We start from the raw sequence: 24,958 nt of genomic DNA, 5'->3' as shown, positions 1-24,958 counted from the left end.
TGTAAATGACACAAAGATTTTATGCTTCCACATCATTGATAAAAATATTGGAGAGTTGGCTGTGAACTGATTCCTGCAGAGTCCCAAACTGATGATTACTATTAACACTTATAATATGAGATCTATAATTTAGCCAGTTTTTAATCCATTGGATGAGGGCTATGTTGATTGTGCATAGTACAAATATTTTAGCATTTTTGTCCTGAGGAGAAACTCAGTGCAGCAGTTCTCCTAAGAGTAACCATAGAATTGGCAAGTTAACAGGGTGGTAGCCTTTCTACAGCCTTCCCCCTTCTGCTCAAAACAGACTCAGCAGAGTTCAAGTGTCATACTGTTTCAGTCCTTAGCTTTATGAGCACCAAAGTCTTCTGCAAATTAAGTGCTTGGTCTTGCAAAGACTTATGCACCTGCTTAATGTTATGTTTGCGAGTAGACCCATTAATTTCAAGGGGACTACTCAGTGTATAAAGTTAAGCACATGTATATCTTGTAAGGAATTGGGACCTAAAAGAAATAACATTCTTGGCTGAGAGATTCGTATTAGGTTATACCTGAAAAACTGTCAAAAAATTTCCAGGAAGCATGCTGAAAAGCTTCAACAAATTATGTGTGGAACTATCTAGTTCTAGTGTAGTCTAACAAGGAAGAATATTACTGTCAAGGTTCCTTCCCCACTCTGAACTCTAGGGTACAGATGTGGGGACCTGCATGAAAACCTCCTAAGCTTACTTTTACCAGCTTAGGTTAAAACTTCCCCAAGGTACAAACTATTTTATCTTTTGCCCTTGGACTTTCGCTGCCACCACCAAACGTCTAACCATGTTTATTTTATTAGGAAAGAGCCCGTTTGGAAACATCTTTCCCCGCAAAATCCTCACCAAAACCTTGCATCCTCCTTCCTGGGGAAGGTTTGATAAAAATCCTCACCAATTTGTATAGGTGACCACAGACCCAAACCCTTGGATCTTAAGAACAATGAAAAAGCATTCAGTTTCTTAAAAACTTCTTTTAACAGAAGAAAAAGTAAAAAGAATCACCTCTGTAAAATCAGGATGGTAAATACCTTACAGGGTAATTAGATTCAAAACATAGAGAATCCCTCTAGGCAAAACCTTAAGTTACAAAAAGACACAAAAACAGGAATATCCATTCCATTCAGCACAGCTTATTTTCTCAGCCATTTAAAGAAAACAGAATCTAACGCATTCTAGCTAGATTACTTACTAAATTCTAAGACTCCCTTCCTGTTCTGTCCCCGGCCAAAGCATCACACAGACAGACCCAGACCCTTTGTTTCTCCCCCCCCTCCAGCTTTGAAAGTATCTTGTCTCCTCATTGGTCATTTTGGTCAGGTGCCAGCGAGGTTATCCTAGCTTCTTGACCATTTGCGGGTGAAAGGGTTTTTCCTCTGGCCAGAAGGGATTTTAAAGGTGTTTACCCTTCCCTTTATATTTATGACAATTCCATAGTTCGTTTCCTACGTTCCTGACACAGTTGTATTATGGTGATCATGTATTGTATCTTTTCTTCAGGACTTGCCATATGAAAAGGTCAGTATCTGGTAACAGATTTTCTTTATAAATGTTATAATTCTCAACTATTTTTATACCCTTTTCCTTCTTTCCTTCCACCTCTCGATAAGCATACTGCCAGCTTCTGCATCTACCTCTCTGCATGACATCGAAGTATTGTGTGCTACGAAACACATGATACAGTTTTTCTCGAGCCCCTTCCCAAAGAGATGACAAACTAAGTCATATCCACTTCTCTCCAGCATGGGCAACTGCTGATGAGCATAACTGTGCAGTCCTAGTTTGAGGGTGTGCCCCAAGAGTCAATATTAGGACCAATATTTTATTAATTGTTCATTCTTCATAACAAACAATACTCCATATATTGTACTACGTCGTTCAGGAAACCTGGATCCAAGCAGCACATTATCTGAATAGCACACAGTAAATACTGTGATTAAATATTACATATTCTTATCCTCTAGCCACGCCCACCAACAGACCTGGGTTTCAATTTTGATGCCAATAAACAACAAAGGCAGCTGATAGCCGAACTGGAAAACAAAAACAGGTAAGACATGTAGAGCTGTTTAGTGGGGAGTGTGTGGAGACAGAACATTTACTTGCAGGCTTACTTAATTATTTCTAGCATTTTGTTATTTAAACTGAGTTTCATAGGTTCCCTTGTTGAATGGTGCACCTGTTTTATTAGTGCAATTAGTTTCTGTTGTTAATTACCTCTGACAATCACATTTTTTCTTAAGATGTCTAAATATGGACATGGGGGCCTGCCTTTAGGACCTCCCCCCACCCCCCAAGTTTGAAAAAAGTGGCCCATCTTAGGTCAGAATTTGATGCCAAATACTTTGTGCTGTTCATTTCCCTAAGATGGGGGTTCCTGATGACTACAGTGGGAGCTAGACACATACCTCAGGGGCTCCCAAGTTCAAACATTTTGGTCAAGTTGACAGTCTCCCTTATGTCCTGTGTTCCTGAGAACCCTTGAGCCTCCAAGAAATCACTTAACTGTCTTATTCATCGGGCACCACCAGTGTGCCCAGCATGGTACACACCTTAAAGCAGTTGCAGTCGCTGTCCCAATGATCTTGTAATTTAGAACCCACATTTTGTAGAATAAACCAATCAGAAAATAGCAGTATAATAAATTAGGTGCCAGCTGGTGTGGGAAAGGGGGCATTTTGAAAGGCTTCATGGAGGAAATGTGATTTGAGAAGAGGGAGGATTTCTCCTCTATTGGACAGCTTGTAGAGTTTGGAATGAATCTTAAAGAGCAGACTTGTGACCGGGGAAACTCCCTTCTCATGAGCACCTCCTTTGGTTGGGTGCAAGTGTGCACTCTCTCTCTTTCTGCTCCTGGCGCCCCCTGTTGGCTGTTAACCTCATCAGGTGGGTGTCAGTGGCCCAGTCCTCCAGCCAAGTCACACACAGTCAATATGCACCAACACACCCCTTCTGGGGTAAAAGGTCAAACAGGGTCTATCACTGTGCCCTCATTGGTATCTCCAGCTGTGTGTCTGGGCTCAGTTCTCAGCCCCATCTGAGCTAGCTTTAAGACCATTCCTGCCCTGGTATGGAGCAGTGCCCCCCAGGGCTTTTTCCCTGGAGACTACTTTTTGCCTTATCAGTTCTTCTCACCCAAACTCTCCAGCCAGGTTACTCCTTCAAGTTCAGTCCCCTTCCCAGGGTAACAGAGTTCAACAAATGGTTGGCCCTCTGCAGGGTCTTCAGCACCATCCTAGAGCTCTTTAAATTCTAGCCCTGTGCTTGGGCTTTTACATGAAACTTGTCCCCTTCTTTAGGCTTCAGCCACTCTTCCAATGGCCAGTGAGGGGACCCAGACCCACCCACTACTCCGGGTCCCAATCCAGGGACCCAACAAATAGCAGCCAGGTGCCGCTTCCTTTAATAGCTACTGCTGTTATATCCTGGGCCGCATCCCTCATAGCCCCTTCCTCTTCACCTTTACCTCAGGGCCAAAGGTCTCCCACTCCTCTCCTTCCTCATTGAATGTCAGTGCCACCAGAACCCATCTTCTGGTTCTCCCTTGAGCTCTAGCAAGGAGCACCCTTCCTTGCTCCTCTGGCCCCAGCCCGGAACTGACCTGCTCAGCCCCTGCACCTCGTTTTATCTGAGCCTGCTTGCTCTGCTGGGCTTCTCCCCTGAAGCCTTTCTAGGCAAGCCTGAAGGACCAAGCTTCGCCGCTCCTTTTCTGGAGCAGAGTGTCGTAGGACCACAATGCCTCCAGCACGAGGCCTCAAAGGGCCTGCGCTACACCCCATCACAAGACCAAATACAGCAGATAAACTAAACTGTAGGCTCAGTGCTCCTCTGAAGTCAGGCAGAGAAGGTAGCTCAACAATTTTTTTAAAAATGAAGATTAGAGAATAAATTTTCCATCTCAATTAAACGAAAGAGGGATTTAATTTACATTTTAATAAGTGACTTCTTCGCAGTTACCAATATGTTTTCTGACCTCCAGCTGTACAGGGTACAACAGCAGTTTAGAATATACACTGTGCAGTTGGGGATGCTAGTTAATTACATTCCCTTTGTGAGCCCTCATGACAAGTTTATCTCCATTACTCTGAGCTTCTGTGGCCAGGAGCTGTTGTTTTTCACATTCCTGCTGACCTACCAGAAAACCTTGTGAAGATGATTATGAAATTACCCACTGTCACCACTGCTGCTTATGCTGGCTTGGCATCTCTGAAACATTTCCTGCAGCAGGAGCAAATAGATCAACACGCTTTGACTAAAAATACCACTCTTCCCCCTTTAAAACAGAGCTGTCCTATTGGCCCCTACTGTAGGAAAGACATTGCTGGCATATGGAGAAGTGGTGACACTGGTTAATTTCAGACTCATCATCTTTTTGGTAATAGATCTATTAACTAGTCTTGTGGCAATGTTTAGGTCTCCACTACATACTGCTTCTGGATTTGAGCCTACACCATTCACACGTGAAAGGGAATTAATGGCACTTACTACAGTCCTGCTGCTGCAGAGCTGGGCAGAAAGCTCATCTGAAGCTTTTGTCTAGGATTTGAAAACACAGTATGAACTGTTGCCTTGTTTCGTGTTCGATTTCCTTGTCTCCTTATTTCAACAGAGAGATACTGCAAGAAATTCAGCGCCTCAGACTGGAGCATGAACAAGCCTCCCAGCCAACCCCAGAGAAAGCTCAGCAGAACCCAACTTTGCTGGCAGAACTCAGGCTTCTACGGTAAAAAAAATAATAAATCTAAAACTTTTATGCATGTGACATATTAACCCTTCAGCCATGTGTGGCCTGCTCTCCAGGATGGATGATCCTATCTGGTACTGAGAACAGAGTATTACTGGTAAATCTACGAGAACTCTAAGGAGCCATTTTAAATCTTTCTGCTGGTGATTGTTGAAAGCTGGCAGTTATATAAAACTATGTGACTTTCATAAAGTGGATTTAAAAGCAAATAGAAACATCACTTAAAGTGTATTCTTGCTTTAGATAAATAAGAAAGTTATTTGTAAGGAGGCCAGTAGAATTGGGACCATCTGCTTATTATTTACTGGACAAGTGAATGGAACAGAAGAGCAATGTCAGTGATTTGATTAGTCAGTGGGGTTTTGAAAGCACTTATCTGCAGACATTCAACCACATCTCCAGAGTTGAGGAGCAATCTTCGAACTCCTTTGATTATGTTTGCATTTTGAAGTGACAAGGGAAGACTTTTCAGTATTAACAATAAAGTATGTCATTGTCTGTGTAATCACAAGGTTGAATTCTCTGGCTGCTTTTTATTGCATCTTCTTTTGCTAGTTAGTTCTCAGTTCAGCCTTCAAAAAACATCATATGAAACCTAATGCACATCCTGAAATTTAAGCTCTTGACAGCTACAGCCCTTTGCGAACTGCATTATGATAGGATTGCAAGGGAAGCCATGCTGTATGTTAGCGTGCGTTCTGTGCATGTTGAGGAGTTCTCCCTAAGGCACAGTGCCACTGGAGTGGGGCAGCTCTGCTCCATCCCCAGGAGAGGGCAATTCCTATAGGCAAGACTGTAAGAAAGTCGTGATTTTTTGGTTCAGAAGCCACAGTTTGTAAAAATTCCAGTTTTGGTGTGGGGTCAAATTTCAGTGCACTGGAGAGGCGGCCAGGCCAAATTTGGGTGAGTGGAATTGCAACGCCACAAATAGGTAACGTTGTGACCTGGCGCACAGGGTCACAATGCCACTCAAATTTGCAACAGCTATAAAAAGTTGCAATGTGTGTTAAAAGTTTGTTTCCACAACAATATTGCAGCCCACGATTTTCGTACAGCCTTACCGATAAGACATTATCCAACCCGCTACTACAACATTAAAGGCTCTCAACATATTTATTAGCTTTTTGTATAGAAGCAGCTCAGCCCCATCGGTACTTCTCAGTGCATTGCTGGCCAATATTTCCTTTGTCTCATCTGCTGCTAACATCTCAAGAACACAAGTTCTCAAAATGTGGGCGAGAGACTCCCGGGGGGCTTGGACACAACAGTGGACTCTGTGTTTCCAAGGCTGAGCTCAGTGCAGATGAGGGAACGTGTAAATGTGGGCTTTTGCTTCCTGTGCATTAGACTGACCTCCAATTATGCCCATTCATGCTCTCTGAAGCAGAAAGGGAGGGACTAGTGCACCACCAAGATGCTGATTTCTGCTACTCTCCCTCAACTTTCCATTGAAGATCAGGAGAGTGGGGAGCCAGGAACTGGGCTGCACTGATGTCAATCCCAGGAGTGCTGATTGCACTCTTTCAGAAGATGCCAGAACTAGAGGTACTTCGAATTGCATGGAGAGAAGGCTGGAGTGGACTGGCGGGATCCAGATTAAAGAAAGCTGGGGCTGCTAGATATCCCCATTCCCCACCCCCACCCCCGGTTAACATTTTCCCCTGCTAATTACTTAATATTTTATAGGCTGATCAGAAGCTCTGACTAAGCAATTTAAATTTAATATAAAATCACTGCTGATAAAATTTGCAGATGACAATGATTGACAGTGTGGTAAATAATAATGAGGACAGAGCAGTCATACATAGTGGTCTGGATCACTTTAACCAGGGCCCATTTGAACAAAATGTGTTTTAATCCATCAGAGTACAAGGTCATACCTCTAAGAACAAGGAATACTGGCCATATTTCCAGAATTCGAGACTGTGCTGAAAGCAGTGACTATGAAAAGTATTTAAGAGTCATAGTGGACAAGCTGCTGAACATGAGCTCTGAATCTAGTGTGAATCTGTGGCAAAAGGGCGAATGTGACCCTTGAATGGATAAACTGGAGTGTAGTGAATAGGCGTAGGAGATGATTTTTCTTCTACATATGGCACTGGTGAGACCAATACTGCATACAGTTCTGGTGACCACATTTTTACAAAGATGTTGAAAATTGGAGCAAGAGCAGATAAGTCACCAAAATTATATGAGGTCTGGGAAATTGCCTTACAGTGAGAGATTTAAGCTAAGTGGGCTGAGCTCCTTATCAAAAAGATTGAGAGGTGACTATGTTGCGTAAGTACCTTCAGGACAAAATACCAGGTACTAAAGGGTTCTTGGGAAAGACATAACGAGAACCACTGTCAGGAAGCTGAATCTAAACAAATTCAAATGAGAAATGAGGCACAATTTTTTAACACTGAGGGTGATTAACCATTGGAACAAACTACCAAGGGAAGTGGTGGATTCTCCATCTCTTGATGTCTTTAAATCAAGACTGGATGCCTTCCTGAAAGATGCTTAGTCAAACGCAAGTTATTTGGCTTAATACAGGGCTAACTGGGTGAAACTCTCACACCTGTGATATATAGAAGGTCAAACTAGATGATCTAATGATCCCTTCTGACCTTAAAATCTATGAACGACTCTTGGAAGTCAGAGAGTTTCAGGCAGCATTCAGATATTTTAAGGCCAGACTGGGCCATCATGATTATGTAGTCTGACTTCCTGCATAACACAGGCTAGAGCAGTGGTGGGCAACCTGCAGCCCATAGGCCACACGCAGCCCGTCAGGGTAATCCGCTGGCGGGCCACGAGACAATTTGTTTACAGTGACCGTCCACCGGCATGGCTGCCCGCAGCTCCCAGTGGCCACGGTTCACCATTCCCGACTTATGAGAGCTGCAGGAAGCAACACAGGCCGCAAGGACATGCTGGCGACCACTTCCCGCAGCTCCCATTGGCTGGGAATGGCAAACCGCGGCCACTGGGAGCTGCGGGGGGCCATGCCTGCGGACGGTCACTGTAAACAAACTGTCTCATGGCCTGCAGGTGGATTACCCGGACGGGCCGTAGGTTGCCCACCACTGGGCTAGAACATTTTACCAAGTAATTTTTGTGTTAAGCCCATAACTTCTGGTTGAGCTAGAGTATACATTTTAGAAAGACACACAATCTTACTTTAAAGATTTCAAGTCATGGACAATTCATCCGGTTGCTTGGTAAGTTGTTAATGAAATGTAATGACTAATAATTAACATCAGTATTAAAAAATTACACCTTATTTTTATCATTAATTTGACTAGCTTCAGCTTCCAGCCATTGGATCTCATTATGCCTTTGTCTTTTAGATTAAAGAGCTCTCTACTGTCAAAAATCTTCTCTCCATGTTGGTATGGTGATCCAGTCACCTCTAACCAGCAGAGCAAGACGTCCATTCTGTTATATAATCTTGGTACTTTTATGGTTTGAATAAATACATACTATACTCCACCCTTCCATTTACCATAGTAACTGCAAACAATACTCAGTAGATCCATTTGGTTTTGAGATGATGACATGTTTCTTTTTCAAGTCATTGCTATCACATTTTTCACTTCTAAAATGAGTTGGTTACTAAGATCCTTGTAATGATTCATCCGTAGGTACAGATTCACGAGGAAAATTTCCAGATTCAAAGGAAGGTCAAAGCCTGTGATATAATTTATCCTGTCTTTAACCTTAGACCTGACATTATTGTATGGATGAAACCACAGAAATAAATGAGTAATCCCCTTCTGTTGTCGTTTTTTTTCTGCAGTTATTGTACTATTTGTTCATGGTTTCAAATAATGCAGCGTGACTTTCTTCACATATAAGATATTGAGCTTTTTGACATGTGATGCTAATTTGATTCTAGGTTCCCGACTATAGGAAACTTAATTCTCTTTGAAAATTCAAACAAACAAACACTAAGCCACTTTTCTTTCAAATCTGTTAAACATAGGACTTTCATTCTAGCAGGCTTTAGAATGGAATAATTTTCAATACCCAGAAAGGAAAAATTCCCTTCTGTACCTGCAGGTTGGCTTGTGTTGAGTTACACTTTACACAGGTTCTATTGCAGCAAATGCTTCACAAGTTGTGTGTCAGATTACTGGATAGAAGCAGCTCTGTAAATTCTCAGTTCAAGTTAATGGCATTCCATTGTCTCTTCCTTCCAGCACTCTGCACTCTGTTTTCATTTTTTTGGTGGTTCAGTCTGACTTGTCTTAAAGATCTGCTGGATGCCTGGGTCTGACAGCATCATTAAAAGGATGCTGGCTTTCTTTTCAAATTGCATTGGTTTAAAAAAAAGTGCTTCCCACCGTTATAATTCTGACTTTGGGTGTCTGTATTTCATAGTGAAAAATTTGATTGTTGCATGCCATGTTACAATAGGAGTCATGGTTAGCGTGTTACGTTTTGCTCTGATTTTGTTAACTTTAAGGGGGAGTACTAAACAAAGTGAAATATAACAACATGGTATATATGCCCATCAGCCAGCTCTGAATTTCCCTACGTGCCCCAGAAACAGCCAGAGTTTCTTTTGACGCTTTCTTCCATGTAACTTGAACAGGCAGAGAAAGGATGAACTAGAACAGAGAATGTCTGCACTTCAAGAGAGCAGAAGGGAACTGATGGTGCAGCTTGAAGGGCTAATGAAACTGCTCAAGGTAAACACCTTTGTCTCAGACCTTCCTCCCTCGCATGTGCCCGAGCTTTGCTCTCACTAGACTCCTACATTGCTGGTGTCATTACTTCCCTCAGTGATCATGTACAGATAATCTTGTAAACAACAGTAAAAAGCCACTTCCATTTCGGCTCTGCATATTGGGAAGGATGGTTAACGTGCGATTAGGTCCACATGCTGCTTCTTGTGTTAAAGTTGTTGAACACTCACAGGCTTTGGGAGGTATGGGAAAGGGAGGATAGATTTGTTAATTGACTAACCAGTCAGCCTGTGGTCTATACGGTCCCAATGTAATCGTGGAATGCTCCAGGCTTCGCCTGAAAACAATTTGGACGCTACAGCTACTACATTGCAGAATGTGGCTTCCTGCCTGGCTGGCAGTCTGAGCCAAAAAGAAAGTGTTGCACTAATTCTCCATAGCCTGCACTATATCCTCTTTGCTTTAGAGTGTGATTCAGGGTGTTGGGTCTGATCTGTAATACGCTTTATTGTTCTGAGTCTGGGCTATCTGCGGGTCTAGCATTCTTCCTATGAGCCACGTCTACCGTTGACATCTGCCTGGACATTAAGTTCACCCTATTGTAGAGGAGGGTTAGTTAGTGAATGTTTATAAAGGGCTTTGAAGATAAAAGGTTCTAAGTATGAAATCACAGTCTGGGATTGTGACCCTGTTAATACAGATATGCATATTAAGCTCATTATGAGAAGGGTCACCAAAAATGATGAGTGGTGTGGAACAGCTTCCATATGAGGAAAGAACAAAAAGCCTGGAACTGTTCAGCTTAGACAAGATATAACCATGCGGGGATATGATAGAGGTCTATAAAATCATGCATGGAGTAGAGAAAGTGAATAGGAAAGTGTTATTTACCCCTTCACATATTGTAAGAACCAGAGGTCACCTAGTTTTAAACCGGACGTCTATTAATTTCACTAACATAAGGACAGGTTTCAGAGTAACAGCCGTGTTAGTCTGTATCCGCAAAAAGAAAAGGAGGACTTGTGGCACCTTAGAGACTAACAAATTTATTTGAGCATAAGCTTTCGTGAGCTGCAGCTCACTTCATCAGATGCATGCAGTGGAAAATACAGTGGGGAGATTTATATACACAGAGAACATGAAACAATGGGTGTTACAATACAGACTGTAACAAGAGTGATCGGGTAAGGTGAGCTATTACCAGCAGGAGAGCAGGGGGGAAAAACCTTTTGTAGTGATAATCAAGGTGGGCCATTTCCAGCAGTTGACAAAGTGTGAGGAACAGTGCGGGGGGGAATAAACATGGGGAAATAGTTTTACTTTGTGTAATGACATATCCACTCCCAGTCTTTATTCAAGCCTAAGTTAATTGTATCCAGTTTGCAAATTAATTCCAATTCAGCAGTCTCTCGTTGGAGTCTGTTTTTGAAGGTTTTTTTTTTTTTTTGAAGAATTGCCACTTTTAGGTCTGTAATTGAGTGACCAAAGAGATTGACGTGTTCTCTGACTAGTTTTTGAATGCTATACTTCTTGGTGTCTGATTTGTGTCCATTTATTCTTTTACGTAGAGACTGTCCAGTTTGGCCAATGTACATGGCAGAGGGGCATTGCTGGCACATGATGGCATAGATCACACTGGTAGATGTGCAGGTGGATGAGTCTCTAATAGTGTGGCTGATGTGATTAGGCCCTGTGATGGTGTCCCCTGAATAGATATGTGGATACAGTTGGCAACGGGCTTTGTTGCAAGGATAGGTTCCTGGGTTAGTGGTTCTGTGGTGTGGTGTGTGGTTGCTGGTGAGTATTTGCTTCAGGTTGGGGGGCTGTCTGTAAGCAAGGACTGACCTGTCTCCCAAGATCTGTGAGAGTGATGGGTCATCCTTCAGGATAGGTTGTAGATCCTTGATGATGCGTTGGAGAGGTTTTAGTTGGGGGCTGAAGGTGACGGCTAGTGGCGTTCTGTTATTTTCTTTGTTGGGCCTGTCCTGTAGTAGGTAACTTCTGGGTACTCTTCTGGCTCTGTCAATCTGTTTCTTCACTTCAGCAAGTGGGTATTATAGTTGTAAGAATGCTTGATAGAGATCTTGTAGGTGTTTGTCTCTGTCTGTGGGGTTGGAGCAAAAGCAGTTGTATCGTAGAGCTTGGCTGTAGACAATGGATCGTGTGGTGTGGTCTGGATGAAAGCTGGAGGCACGTAGGTAGGCATAGCAGTCAGTAGGTTTCCGGTATAGGGTGGTGTTTATGTGACCATCGCTCATTAGCACCGTAGTGTCCAGGAAGTGGATCTCTTGTGTGGACTGGTCCAGCTGAGGTTGATGGTGGGATGGAAATTGTTGAAATCTTTGGTCACTCAATTACAGACCTAAAAGTGGCAATTCTTCAACAAAAAAACTTCAAAAACAGACTCCAACGAGAGACTGCTGAATTGGAATTAATTTGCAAACTGGATACAATTAACTTAGGCTTGAATAAAGACTGGGAGTGGATAGGTCATTACACAAAAGTAAAACTATTTCCCCATGTTTATTTCCTCCCTCCCCCGCGCCGCCCCCCCCCCCCCCCATTCTTCAGACATTCTTGTCAACTGCTGGAAATGGCCCACCTTGATTATCACTACAAAAGGTCCCCGTCCCCCCACTCTCCTGCTGGTAATAGCTCACCTTAAGTGATCACTCTGGTTACGGTCTGTATGGTAACACCCATTGTTTCATGTTCTCTGTGTATATAAAATCTCTCCACTATATTTTCCACAGTATGCATCCGATGAAGTGAGCTGTAGCTCACAAAAGCTTATGCCCAGATAAATTGGTTAGTCTCTAAGGTGCCACAAGTCCTCCTGTTCTTTCTGCGGACATAAGGAAGTACTTTGTTGCAAGATGCACAGTCGGCCTGTGGAAACTTGTTGCCTGGGGATGTTGTGAAAGCCAAAAATATAGCTGGGTTCAGAAAAGAATTAGGAAAGTTAGTGAAGGACAAGGCCACCCCGCCATATTAGCCAAGGTGGCCCGGGACGCAACCCCACGCTCTGTGTGTCCCTAAGCCTCTGCCTGCCAGAAGCAGGGATTGGATGACAGAGGATGGATCAGCCGATAATTACCCTATTCTTCTTCGAGTGCTGTCCCTTTGGGTGCTCCATTTTAGGTGTTCGTGAGCCCCTGCCCTCGTACTCGGAGACTTTTGGTAGCAGAGCCCCGTTGGGTCACACATGTGTGGTCCCTGTCTTGTGCTGCTTCAGGCAGATACCTGATGCTGTGCGACCAGCCCCCGCTCAGTTCCTTCTCTTCCGCCCTTGGCTAGGAGTCGGGGCCTTGCTACTTAGTAGTTAATTAGTTTAACAGTTAGTTACTTAGTTTCCTCATTAGCAGCTATTTACATTGTTTCCCTTTTTCTTTTATCCCCCTCACCTAGTTTAGAAAAAAACAAAACTTTTTCCTTTAATTTTCCTTTTGAGCTACTGGCTGGGGAGAAGTTTCAGTTGAACTTCTGCATACACAGCCGCTTTGAGGGTGAAAGCCCCGTCTTACAGGAATGCCTGGTTTCCCAGGCTTTAAATGCTGTCTCAACTGCAAGCTTGCTATACCTGTCTCTGGTGGCCACAATCAGTGTGTTCGCTGCCTAGGGAAATACACACAACTCAGAAGTGCCAGCACTGCCTCAAGCTCACCGCCAGGACAAGAAGAGGTAGAGATTTGCAGTTAAAGCTCCTCCTTATGGAGAAGTCTCTCAGACCTGCATCTGAGCCCGGAGCCCAGACCCCTCCTGGTCAAACTTCACCAACCACGGCTTCTGACAGGGGTCCCTCCTCAACCCATGGGTCTGAGCAACCTGCCAAAAAACTGTCAGAAAGGCAGGCACCTATGTCCCCAACTCAGGAATTGGCCAAGAAGTGACGTTCCGCGAGTGGACACTCGGCACTGGCACCGACTGCACTATCAGCTTGATCGCCGACCCAGTGGGACCACCCGGCACCGCCAGTACCACTAGAGCCAGGGACTCTAAAAGAGCCAGCTCCAACAGAGGCACTAAGGGGAAATCTGAACCCTGGCACCACCAATACCAAAGCCGCGACCCACACACAGCAGCACGGCACCGGGACAGAGGGCAGCTCCTTCAAAGGCATGCTCGGTGCGCACAGCAGCGCAGCCTTCAGTGCCAGCTTATACACAGCAGCTCCCGGCACCAACAATGATACCGCCTCGGGGCCAATCAAACAGCCATCGCAGCAGTTTCTCAGACACAAGGGTCTCTTAGTCGGCTCTGTCCCTGACTCCCCTGTCATCGGCACCAACATGAACATGTCAGGCTCGGCACCGAGTCTCCCTCCGCAATCTCCTCTCTACCATGAACCGACTCACTCAGGACCCCCTCAGGGGACATATGACACTGATCCCAAGTATTTTCAATGGTACGGCCAGCCCTGGGGGCCCCCCAGTGGGCATACTGGAACCTGAGGATGGCATACCCCACACAACAGTGATTGCCTGCCACATCCAGACCCGGCACACAGCAGTCACCTGCAACTTCGGTGCCTGGACCTTTGATGGCAGCAGGGGAACCGGGGGAAGATGAAGAAGAACCCCCGATCCTGGAAGGGGCACCACCTACCCATTTACCATCACTGTCCACAGATGACGCCATTATGCCTCTTCCCCATAATATAGGGGACGATTTCAGACTATTCCAGGATCTATTTAAAAGGGTGGCTAGCTCCCTGTACATCTCTCTTGAGGAGGTCCAAGTGACACAACACAAACTAGTTGACATTTTGCATACATCTGCTTCATCCAAAATCACTTTGCCCATGAACGATGATGCTCTTATGGACCCTGTCAAAACCATTTGGCAGACCCCTGCAACTGCTCCTCCAACCTGCAAGAGGTCTGACAAAAAATATTATGTACCAGCTAAGGGCACAGACTTCCTCTTTTCACATCCAGCGCCCAATTCCCTAGTGGTTGATGCAGTCCAGGAACGTGGTAGGCAACAGCCCAAAACCACACCTCACAACAAAGAGTGGAAAAGACTGGATCTTTTCGGCCGCAAGGCTTATTCCTTGGCTACACTAGTCCTCCGCATAGCCAACTACCAGGCACTGCTGGCGAAATATGACTATATTAACTACACAAAAATATCTGAATTGACTGATTTTATTTCCGAGGACAAGAGAGAACAATTCACAGCACTTGTATCAGAAGGACAACTCATCTCCAAAACAGCCCTGCAAGCCGCACTTGATTCTGCGGACACAGCTGCAAGATCAGTGGCGATGGCTGTCATGATGAGAAGGGCCTCATGGCTCCATCTCTCCAGCTTTCCTAAGGAGGTTCAATCCACAGATGAGGATTTGCCATTTGAGGGTCCCAAACTCTTCGCCAAAAAAACAGATGACTCTCTCCACTTGCTCAAGGATTCACGAGTGACACTCCGATCCTTGGGAATCTATACACCCAAACCCAAGAAAAAATAGAGAAATTATTATGTACCCCAATGCTACCGCCAGACCATATATTCTCAACAACAACGTGATTTGAGTCATAAGCCCGCAAACACAGGCCCCCAAGGGGATGCCAATCTACTTTTTCACTAGCTGCATCCCAACCATCAACCTCCAAACAACAAATTTGAAGCCTTGGTTGAGGGCACAAGAACCCCAGGCCTATCTGTGCTGGTGACACCATCTCTCTCCCAACCATTCGGAGATCGTCTACTTCCAATTTATCCAATCTGGAAGACCATCACATCTGACAAATGGGTGCTAGAAATCATACAAACTGATTACTCCCTCCCCACCTTTTTTTTTTTCCAAACCCCTACCCGTGCTCCCTCCCTGTCCCTCTTCAGGGACCCCTCTCACGAGTCTCTACTGCGCAAGGGGGTAAGCCACCTCATTCCGCTAAGAGCAGTAGAAGCCGTTCCAGCAGAACACAGAGGGAGAGGATTTTACTTCCCCTATTTTCTCACAAAGAAAAAGTCCGTTGGAAGGAGACCAATACTCGATCTATGACGACTCAACAAGCTTGTCAAAACACAACGATTCAAGATGGTCACACTAGGCACCATAATCCCAGCTCTAGAAAGAGGGGATTGGTTCTCGGGCCTCTACCTCCGGAATGCGTATTTTCATGTAACAATACATCCCTCTCATCGCAGGTTTTACCGTTGGACAGGACCACTTCCAATACAAGGTCCTTCCCTTCGGCCTCTCTACTGCCCCTCGAGTGTTTTCGAAGGTACTGGCTGTGGTCGCAGCATACCTGCGCAGAAATGCAATTTTGATATTCCCATACTTGGACGACTGCCTGCTAAAAGCGTCAACGCAGCTGGCAGCAATACAAGCCACCGAACAGATGGTAACCCTCTTCATGAGATTGGGCCTCCAAATAAATACCGAAAAGTCCACCCTAACTCCAGTGCACGAATTGGAGTTCATTGGGGCCCATCTCAATTCTACCGAGGCCATAGCCTCTCTACCAAGGCGATGGTTTCTCACTCTCACCAGCCTCATATCCACAGCATGAAATAGTCCACAGATATCAGCCAGGAGTTGCCTGCAACTTCTTGGTCACATGGCAGCCACAATGTTTGTCGGCAGACATGCCAGATTAAACATGTGTTGCCTGCAAGGATGGCGCCATATGAATTATGTCCCACACAGACCCAGCATAAACAAGCGTCTCATGATGCCGGACAAAATAAAGGACTCCCTTCTCTAATGGACACAATGAGCCAACGTATGCACAGGGGTGCCCTTCCTTCAGAAGACGCTGACACTAACCATCATTACAGATACCTCACTCTTGGGGTGGGGGGCACACATGCATCCACATTCTATCCAGGGCTTCTGGTTTCCTGCAGAATCCTTTCTACATATAAATCTATTAGAACTAGGAGCCATCCACAACACCTGCACCCACTTCCTACCACTCATCAAAGACAAGGCCATTCAGATCCTTATGGACAACATAGACTGTATGTTTTATATAAACAGACAAGGGGAGCACAATCACACTCCCTATGCATGGAAGCCATAAAAGTCTGGCAATGATACATCAGACACTATATCCACATCTCCACGTCTTACCTACCTGGATGCCAGAACATCACTGCTGATGCCTTAAGCAGGCATTTTTCTCAGGACCATGAGTGGCAGCTCGGCAACAGAGTACTTCAACACATATTTCAACAGTGGGGGTTCCCAGCAATAGACCTCTTTGCAATCGCACAAAATACCAAATGCCCCCAGTTTTGCTCCAGGGCATGTCTCGGCATACAGTCCTTAGATGACACATTCCTCCTCGAGTGGAACCTCCCCTCCTGTATGCCTTCCCTCCCATTCCTCTCCTGATCCAAGTGATTCACAAGATCAGGCAGGACGGGACCACAGTCATCCTAATAGCCCCCGCATGGTCTCACCAATCCTGGTGTCCTTACCTCCTTAGGATGGCTGTGCATCCACCAATCACACTCCAGCTTCGGCCTCATCTGCTGTCCCAGGACTCAGGTCGTGTCCTGCATCCGGACCTGCAAAAACTCCATCTCAGAGCATGGCTCCTCCATGGCTCACAGGACCTGAGATGACCTGCTCGGAAGAGGTACAAAACATATTATTAAATAATCGTAGAGCAACTACCCGACACACGTACATGCTCAAGTGGTGGTGATTTGAAGCATGGCACCAACAGAAACAGATGGCATCCATCTCACTCTCACTACACAATGGGACCTCACCCTGGCCCTTCAGGCCCTCACCCATTCCCCATTTGAACCCATGGCAACATGCTTACTGCTACACCTTTCCATGAAAGAGGCATTCCTTGTGGCAATTATATCTGCCAGATGTGTAGGAGAGCTGGGGGCCTTCAAGACAGATCCCCATACATGGCTTTTTTTAAAGATAAAGTATCCCTGAGACTGCACCCCAAGTTTTACCGAAAGTCATCTCAGTTTTCCACCTTAACCAACCCATTTACTTACCGACATTCTACCCCAAACCCCACACAGATAGAACGCAGTCCACACTTCATACTCTCGATGTACGGAGGGCATTAGCCTTTTACATAGAACAAGACCATTTCGTAAATCTTCCAGACTATTCATCTCCATCACCAAACGTGCCAAAGGGAGTGCCATATCTAAACAAGGATTCTCCAAGTGGATTTCTGATTGCAAAAAACTATGCTATCATCATGTGCCCGCCAACGCCCCAAGGGGATTTTCACGCATCCCACTGGAGCCTGTCAGCCTCCACGGCTTTCCTGAACAATGTACCCATCACAGACATTTGTGGAGGTGCTACCTGGGCCTCAGCCCATACCTTTACACAGCACTATGCGTTAGAGCAACAGGCAACATCTGGTACCTCGTTCAGACTTTCTCTACTGTGATCTGTCACGACTTCCACTCCAAAGCCGCCTCCTTCCACCAGAAGGCACTGCTCTGAAGTCATCTAAAATGGAGCAACCACAGGGCATCACTCGAAGAAGAGAAGGTTACTCACCTTGTGCAGTAACTGAGGTTCTTCAAGATGTGTCCCCCTGTGGGTGCTCCACTACGCTCCTTCCTCCCCTCTACTTCGGCGTTTCTTACTCAGCCTCTGCAGTAGAGAAGGAACAGAGTGGGTTTTGGTCCCACAGTATCAGTTAACTGCCTGAAGCAGCACAAGATGGGGACCACGCATGTGCAACCGAACCGGGCACTGCTACCAAAAGTCTCCGAGGACAAGTGCAAGGGCACACGAACACCTAAAATGGAGCACCCACAGGGACACACATCTCGAAGAATCTCAGTTACTTCACACGGCGAGTAACCTTCTCTTCTGTTTATTCCCTCTGAAACCTCTGTCACTGATCACTATTGGAAGACAGGATACTTAGCTAGGTGGATGATTGGTGTGACCCTATGGCATTCTTATGTTCATAAGGGTCATTACTAGGGATGTCAATCAATTTAAAAAATTAATCTTGATTAATCGTGTGATTAAAAAATTAATCACAATTAATCAGACAATTAATCCCACTGTTAAACTATAATAGAATATCATTTATTTAAATAGTTTTTGATATTTTCTACAATGTCAAATATATTGATTTGAATTGCAACACAGAATACAAAGTGTACAGTGCTCACTTTATATTTATTTTTATTAGAAATATTTGCACTGTAAAAAACAAAAGAAATAGTATTTTTCAATTCCCCCATTACAAGTACTGTAGTGCAATCTCTTTACCATGAAAGTTGAACTTACAATTGTAGAATTATGTACAAAAAAAAACTGCATTCAAAAGTAAAACAATGTAAAATTTTAGAGCCTACAAGTCCAGTCAGGTTTCAGAGTAACAGCCGTGTTAGTCTGTATTCGCAAAAAGAAAAGGAGTACTTGTGGCACCTTAGAGACTAACCAATTTATTTGAGCATAAGTTGCATCCGATGAAGTGAGCTGTAGCTCACGAAAGCTTATGCTCAAATAAATTGGTTAGTCTCTAAGGTGCCACAAGTACTCCTTTTCTTTTTGCAAGTCCAGTCAGTCCTACTTCTTGTTCAGCCAATCGCTCAGACAAACAAGTTTGTTTAATTTACGGGAGATAATGCTGTCCACTTCTTGTTTACAATATTACCTGAAAGTGAGAACAGGTGTTCGCATGGCACTGTTGTAACCGGCGCCGCAAGATATTTATGTGCCAGATGGGCTAAAGATTCATATGTCCCTTCATGTTTCAACCACCATTTGAGAGGACATGCCTCCATGCTGATAATGGGTTCTGCTCTACAACCATCCAAAACAGTGTGGACCAATACATGTTCATTTTCATCATCTGAGTCAGATGCCACCTACAGAAGGTTGATTTTCTCTTTTGGTGGTTTGGGGTCTGTAGTTTCCGCATTGGAGTGTTGCTCTTTTAAGACTTCTGAAAGCATGCTTCACACCTTGTCCCTCTCAGATTTTGGAAGGCACTTCAGATTCTTAAGACTTAGGTAGAGTGCTGAAGCTATCTTTAGAAATCTCACATTGGTACCTTCTTTGTGTTTTGTGAAATCTGCAGTGAAAGTGTTCTTAAAACAAACAACATGTGCTGGGTCATCATCTGAGGCTTCTATAACATGAAATATATGGCAGAATGTGGGTAAAACAGAGTAGGAGACATACAATTCTCCCCCAAGGAGTTCAATCACAAATTTAATTAATGCATTATTTTTTAACGAGCATCATCAACATGGAAGCATGTCCTCTGGAATGGTGGCCAAAGCATGAAGGGACATATGAATGTTTAACATCTCTGGCCCGTAAATACCTTACAATGCTGGCTACAAAAGTGCCATGCAAACACCTGTTCTCACTTTCAGGTGACATTGTAAATAAGAAGTGGGCAGCATTATCTCCTGTAAATTAAACAAACTTGTTTGTCTTAGCAATTGGCTGAACAAGAAGTAGGACTGAGTGGACTGGTAAGTGCTAAAGTTTTACATTGTTTTATTTGAGTGCAGTTATGTAACAAAAAATACATTTGTAAGTTGCACTTTCACGACAAAAAGATTGCACAACAGTACTTGTATGAGGTGAATTGAAAAATACTGTTTCTTTTGTTTATCATTTTTACAGTGCAAATATTTGTAATAAATGTAATAATATAAAGTGAGCACTTTACACTTTGTATTCTATGTTGTAATAGAAATCAGTATATTTGAAAATGTAGAAAAACATCCAAAAATATTTAATAAATTTCAATTGGTATTCTATTGTTTAACATTGCGATTAAAACTATGATTAATCACAATTAATTTTTTTAATCGTGATACATTTTTTTGAGTTAATCACGGGAGTTAAGTGCAATTAATTGACAGCCCTAGTCATTACGTGTGTGCAGAAAGTGGATTTCAAATATTAATGACTTGGCCATTTAGAAGGCAAAGAATAAAACTCTTTTTATGGGATGATGACCTGAAAAATGGAATTCCATTTATCTTTTTTTAAAAGTATAAGTGCTAATTAATAATAATTTACATGTTCAAAGCATAGTGCAAACATAAGGTGAATTAATCAGAGTCTCTGGGTACCAAAATTAAGTCATAACATAGGATTTCATGACCAAAGTCTACATTGGAAAACTCTCATTCACTGCTGATCTATATATCATCCCCATAACCAACCACTCAGGCTGAAGCCCAGGAAAGGAGGTTGGCCTACCCAAACTCTCACAGATCAGTAGGAGGGGCAAAGTCCAGAGCCAGAGGCCAACCACTGAAAGCACCCTGCCACTGTGCATTAAAGATAACTGTCAAGTAGCGATTGCTAGTATCTAATTTTGTTGTTTATATCTTAGAAAGAAAAAAGTAAGGGGAGAAGTGTTCATTGGTTTTGTGTGTTTCAGTTTTGGATGCCCATTTCAGAGGTGCAGGGCATCTAAAACTCTAGCTGAAGTCAAAGATGGCGGCATGCTTTCAACACCTCTAAAAATCAGGCATGAGGAGACTCAAGTTGAGCACAGAAAAACAGAGGCGGCAAAATTAAACTGCAAATTTTATTATTTGCATTGTGGTAGCACCGACACGTATGACATGAGCCACTGTCCTCACCACTATCCTCAAAAAGTTTAATTTAGCTTAACAAAGAGGAGGTTAAGAGGTAACTAGATCACAGTCTGTAAAAGTCCCTACATAGGGAAGAAATATTTGATAATAGGCTTTTCAGTCTACCAGACAATCCTTAACAAGTTTCAGTGGCTGGAAGTTAAAGCTAGACAAATGCAGACTGGAAGTAAAGTATACATTGTAACAGTTTTACAAAGGGTCTTGCTGGATTTTCCATCACTTGCCATTTTTAAATCGTAAGTGGATGTTTTTCTAAAAGATATACCATAGTTCAAAAGGAATTCTTTTGGAGATGTTATATGATTGCAGTGTTAGACAGGTGGTCAGAGTAGATAATCACAACTGTCCCATGTGGCCTTGGAATCTATGAACCTCAAAAGAGGCAATGGTGACTACTAAAGCTAGAGAATAGCTCGTTGTTTTTCTGGGTTCATTTGTTTTTAATTGCTCTCAGTGTTCCAACTGCTTTATGGAGTGCAGGGGCAAATTCTCTCTAAAAATGTCAGGAGTTCGTAAAAGAAATCTAGATTATGTTGCTCATGCTCAGTAGTTGAAATAAAAGTGTAGCTGTAGTAGCCCAGCAGGTCACTGAATACACGTTTCTGTCATTCAGACGAAGGTAACTTCATTCATTCTTGCCTTACTCAAGCATCACGCTCTCAGCAGTGACCCCCATCCATCAGAGTTACTCTGTAGCGGTGCAGGAATCAGTTTTTTCCCTCCATATTTTTTTATTTAGTCCATACCTTTAGAGCTCGTGTTTACTTTCCCAGTTCTCTTCTCCTTCCATTCCACTGCTCTGGATGTCTGACATTGTACCAACTTGCCTTTTTTACCCTGATCAGCAAAGGTCACTGTGGGCCAGTGACAGGAGGTCCCTGGCTATGGCTTCAGTTTGACAAAGAGTGAAAGTGCAGCAGAGATTTTATGCTGTTCTGTCACAAGCACTGTGCATCACTGAGTATTCATAGAATCAGAGAAGCTCAGGGTTGGAAGGGACCTCAGGAGGTCATCTAGTCCCACCCCCTGCTCAAAGCAGGACCAATCCCCAATCAAATCATCCCAGCCAGGGCTTTGTCAAGCCTGACCTTAAAAACTTCTAGGGAAGGAGATTCTACCACCTCCCTAGGTAACGCATTCCAGTGTTTCACCACCCTCCTCGTGAAAAAGTTTTTCCTAATATCCAACCTAAACCTCCCCCACTGCAACTTGAGACCATTACTCCTTGTCCTGTCATCTGCTACCACTGAGAACAGCCGAGCTCCATCCTCTTTGGAGCCCCCTTTCAGGTAGTTGAAAGCAGCTATCAAATCCCCCCTCATTCTTCTCTTCTGCAGACTAAACAATCCCAGTTCCCTCAGCCTCTCCTCATAAGTCATGTGTTCCAGTCCCCTAATCATTTTTGTTGCCCTTCGCTGGACTCTCTCCAATTTATCCACATCCTTCTTGTAGTGTGGGGCCCAAAACTGGACACAGTACTCCAGATGAGGCCTCACCAGTGTCGAATAGAGGGGAACGATCACGTCCCTCGATCTGCTCGCTATGCCCCTACTTATACATCCCAAAATGCCATTGGCCTTCTTGGCAACAAGGGCACACTGCTGACTCATATCCAGCTTCTCGTCCACTGTCACCCCTAGGTCCTTTTCCGCAGAACTGCTGCCTAGCCATTCGGTCCCTAGTCTGTAGCGGTGCATTGGGTTCTTCCGTCCTAAGTGCAGGACCCTGCACTTATCCTTATTGAACCTCATCAGATTTCTTTTGGCCCAATCCTCCAATTTGTCTAGGTCCCTCTGTATCCTATCCCTGCCCTCCAGCATATCTACCACTCCTCCTAGTTTAGTATCATCCGCAAATTTGCTGAGAGTGCAATCCACACCATCCTCCAGATTATTTATGAAGATATTGAACAAAACCGGCCCCAGGACCGACCCCTGGGGCACTCCACTTGACACCGGCTGCCAACTAGACATGGAGCCATTGATCACTACCCGTTGAGCCCGACAATCTAGCAAACTTTCTACCCACCTTATCGTGCATTCATCCAGCCCATACTTCTTTAACTTGCTGACAAGAATACTGTGGGAGACCGTGTCAAAAGCTTTGCTAAAGTCAAGAAACAATACATCCACTGCTTTCCCTTCATCCACAGAACCAGTAATCTCATCATAGAAGGCGATTAGATTAGTCAGGCATGACCTTCCCTTGGTGAATCCATGCTGACTGTTCCTGATCACTTTCCTCTCATGTAAGTGCTTCAGGATTGATTCTTTGAGGACCTGCTCCATGATTTTTCCGGGGACTGAGGTGAGGCTGACTGGCCTGTAATTCCCAGGATCCTCCTTCTTCCCTTTTTTAAAGATTGGCACTACATTAGCCTTTTTCCAGTCATCTGGGACTTCCCCCGTTCGCCACGAGTTTTCAAAGATAATGGCCAATGGCTCTGCAATCACAGCCGCCAATTCCTTTAGCACTCTCGGATGCAACTCGTCCGGCCCCATGGACTTGTGCAAGTCCAGCTTTTCTAAATAGTCCCTAACCACCTCTTTCTCCACAGAGGGCTGGCCATCTACTCCCCATGCTGTGATGCCCAGCGCAGCAGTCTGGGAGCTGACCTGTAGACAGAGGCAAAAAAAGCATTGAGTACATTAGCTTTTTCCACATCCTCTGTCACTAGGTTGCCTCCCTCATTCAGTAAGGGGCCCACACTTTCCTTGGCTTTCTTCTTGTTGTTTGTGGTTTGTCCCTGTAACCTCAACAGGGATTCCTTGAAATACAGCCAGCTCTCCTGGACTCCTTTCCAGGTCATCTAGAGGTCATCTAGTCCAACCCCCTGCTCAAAGCAGGACCAATCCCCAACTAAATCATCCCAGCCAGGGCTTTGTCAAGCCTGACCTTAAAAACCTCTAAGGAAGGAGATTCCACTACCTCCCTAGGTAACGCATTCCAGTGCTTCACCACCCTCCTAGTGAAATAGTGTTTCCTAATATCCAACCTAAACCTCCCCCACTGCAACTTGAGACCATTGCTCCTTGTACTGTCATCTGCCACCACTGAGAACAGCCGAGCTCCATCCTCTTTGGAACCCCCTTTCAGGAAGTTGAAAAAGTTTTTCCTCATATCCAACCTAAACCGCCCCCACTGCAACTTGAGACCATTACTCCTTGTCCTGTCCTCTTCTACCACTGAGAATAGTCTAGAACCATCCTCTCTGGAACCACCTCTCAGGTAGTTGAAAGCAGCTATCAAATCCCCCCTCACCCTTCTCTTCGGCAGACTAAACAATCCCAGTTCCTTCAGCCTCTCCTCATAAGTCATGTGTTCCAGTCCCCTAATCATTTTTGTTGCCCTCTGCTAGACGTTTTCCAATTTTTCCACATCCTTCTTATAATGTAGGGCCCAAAACTGGACACAGTACTCCAGATGAGGCCTCACCAAAGTCGAATAGAGGGGGATGATCATATCCCTCAATCTGCTGGCACTGCCCCTACTTATACATCCCAAAATGCCATCAGCCCTCTTGGGAACAACAGCACACTGTTGACTCATATCCAGCTTCTCATCCACTGTAACCCCTAGGTCCTTATCTGCAGAACTGCTGCCTAGCCATTGGGTCCCTAGTCTGTAGCGATGCATAGGATTCTTCCGTCCTAAGTGCAGGACTCTGCACTTGTCCTTGCTGAACCTCATCAGATTTCTTTTGGCCCAGTCCTCTAATTTGTCTAGGGCCCTCTGTATCCTATCCCTAACCCTCCAGTGTATCTACCTCTCCTCCCAGTTTAGAGTCATCTGCAAACTTGCTGAGGGTGCAATCCACCCCATCCTCCAGATAATTAATGAAGATATTGAACAAAACTGGCCCCAGGACCAACCCTTGGGGCACTCCACTTGATACCAGCTACCAACTAGACATGGAGCCA

The 24,958-nt window shown here is 44.4% G+C and overlaps 1 protein-coding gene across 13 annotated transcripts in view; it reads left to right on the top strand.

The window, feature by feature from the left end:
• The window catches only part of DTNB (dystrobrevin beta), a 383,895-nt gene that overhangs the window by 278,181 nt on the left and 80,756 nt on the right, over positions 1-24,958 (top strand). For all 13 annotated transcript variants that reach the window (XM_074947300.1, XM_074947299.1, XM_074947308.1 and 10 more), the window contains 3 exons: positions 1,997-2,082; positions 4,642-4,755; positions 9,359-9,455. In XM_074947300.1, coding sequence (XP_074803401.1) covers positions 1,997-2,082; positions 4,642-4,755; positions 9,359-9,455 — 297 coding nt within the window. The remainder of the gene's footprint in view (positions 1-1,996; positions 2,083-4,641; positions 4,756-9,358; positions 9,456-24,958) is intronic.

The sequence above is a fragment of the Natator depressus genome, chromosome 3 (genome assembly GCF_965152275.1).
Source record: "Natator depressus isolate rNatDep1 chromosome 3, rNatDep2.hap1, whole genome shotgun sequence".
Classification (NCBI taxonomy): Eukaryota; Metazoa; Chordata; order Testudines; family Cheloniidae; genus Natator; species Natator depressus.
This window is presented reverse-complemented; position numbering and strand designations above follow the sequence as displayed.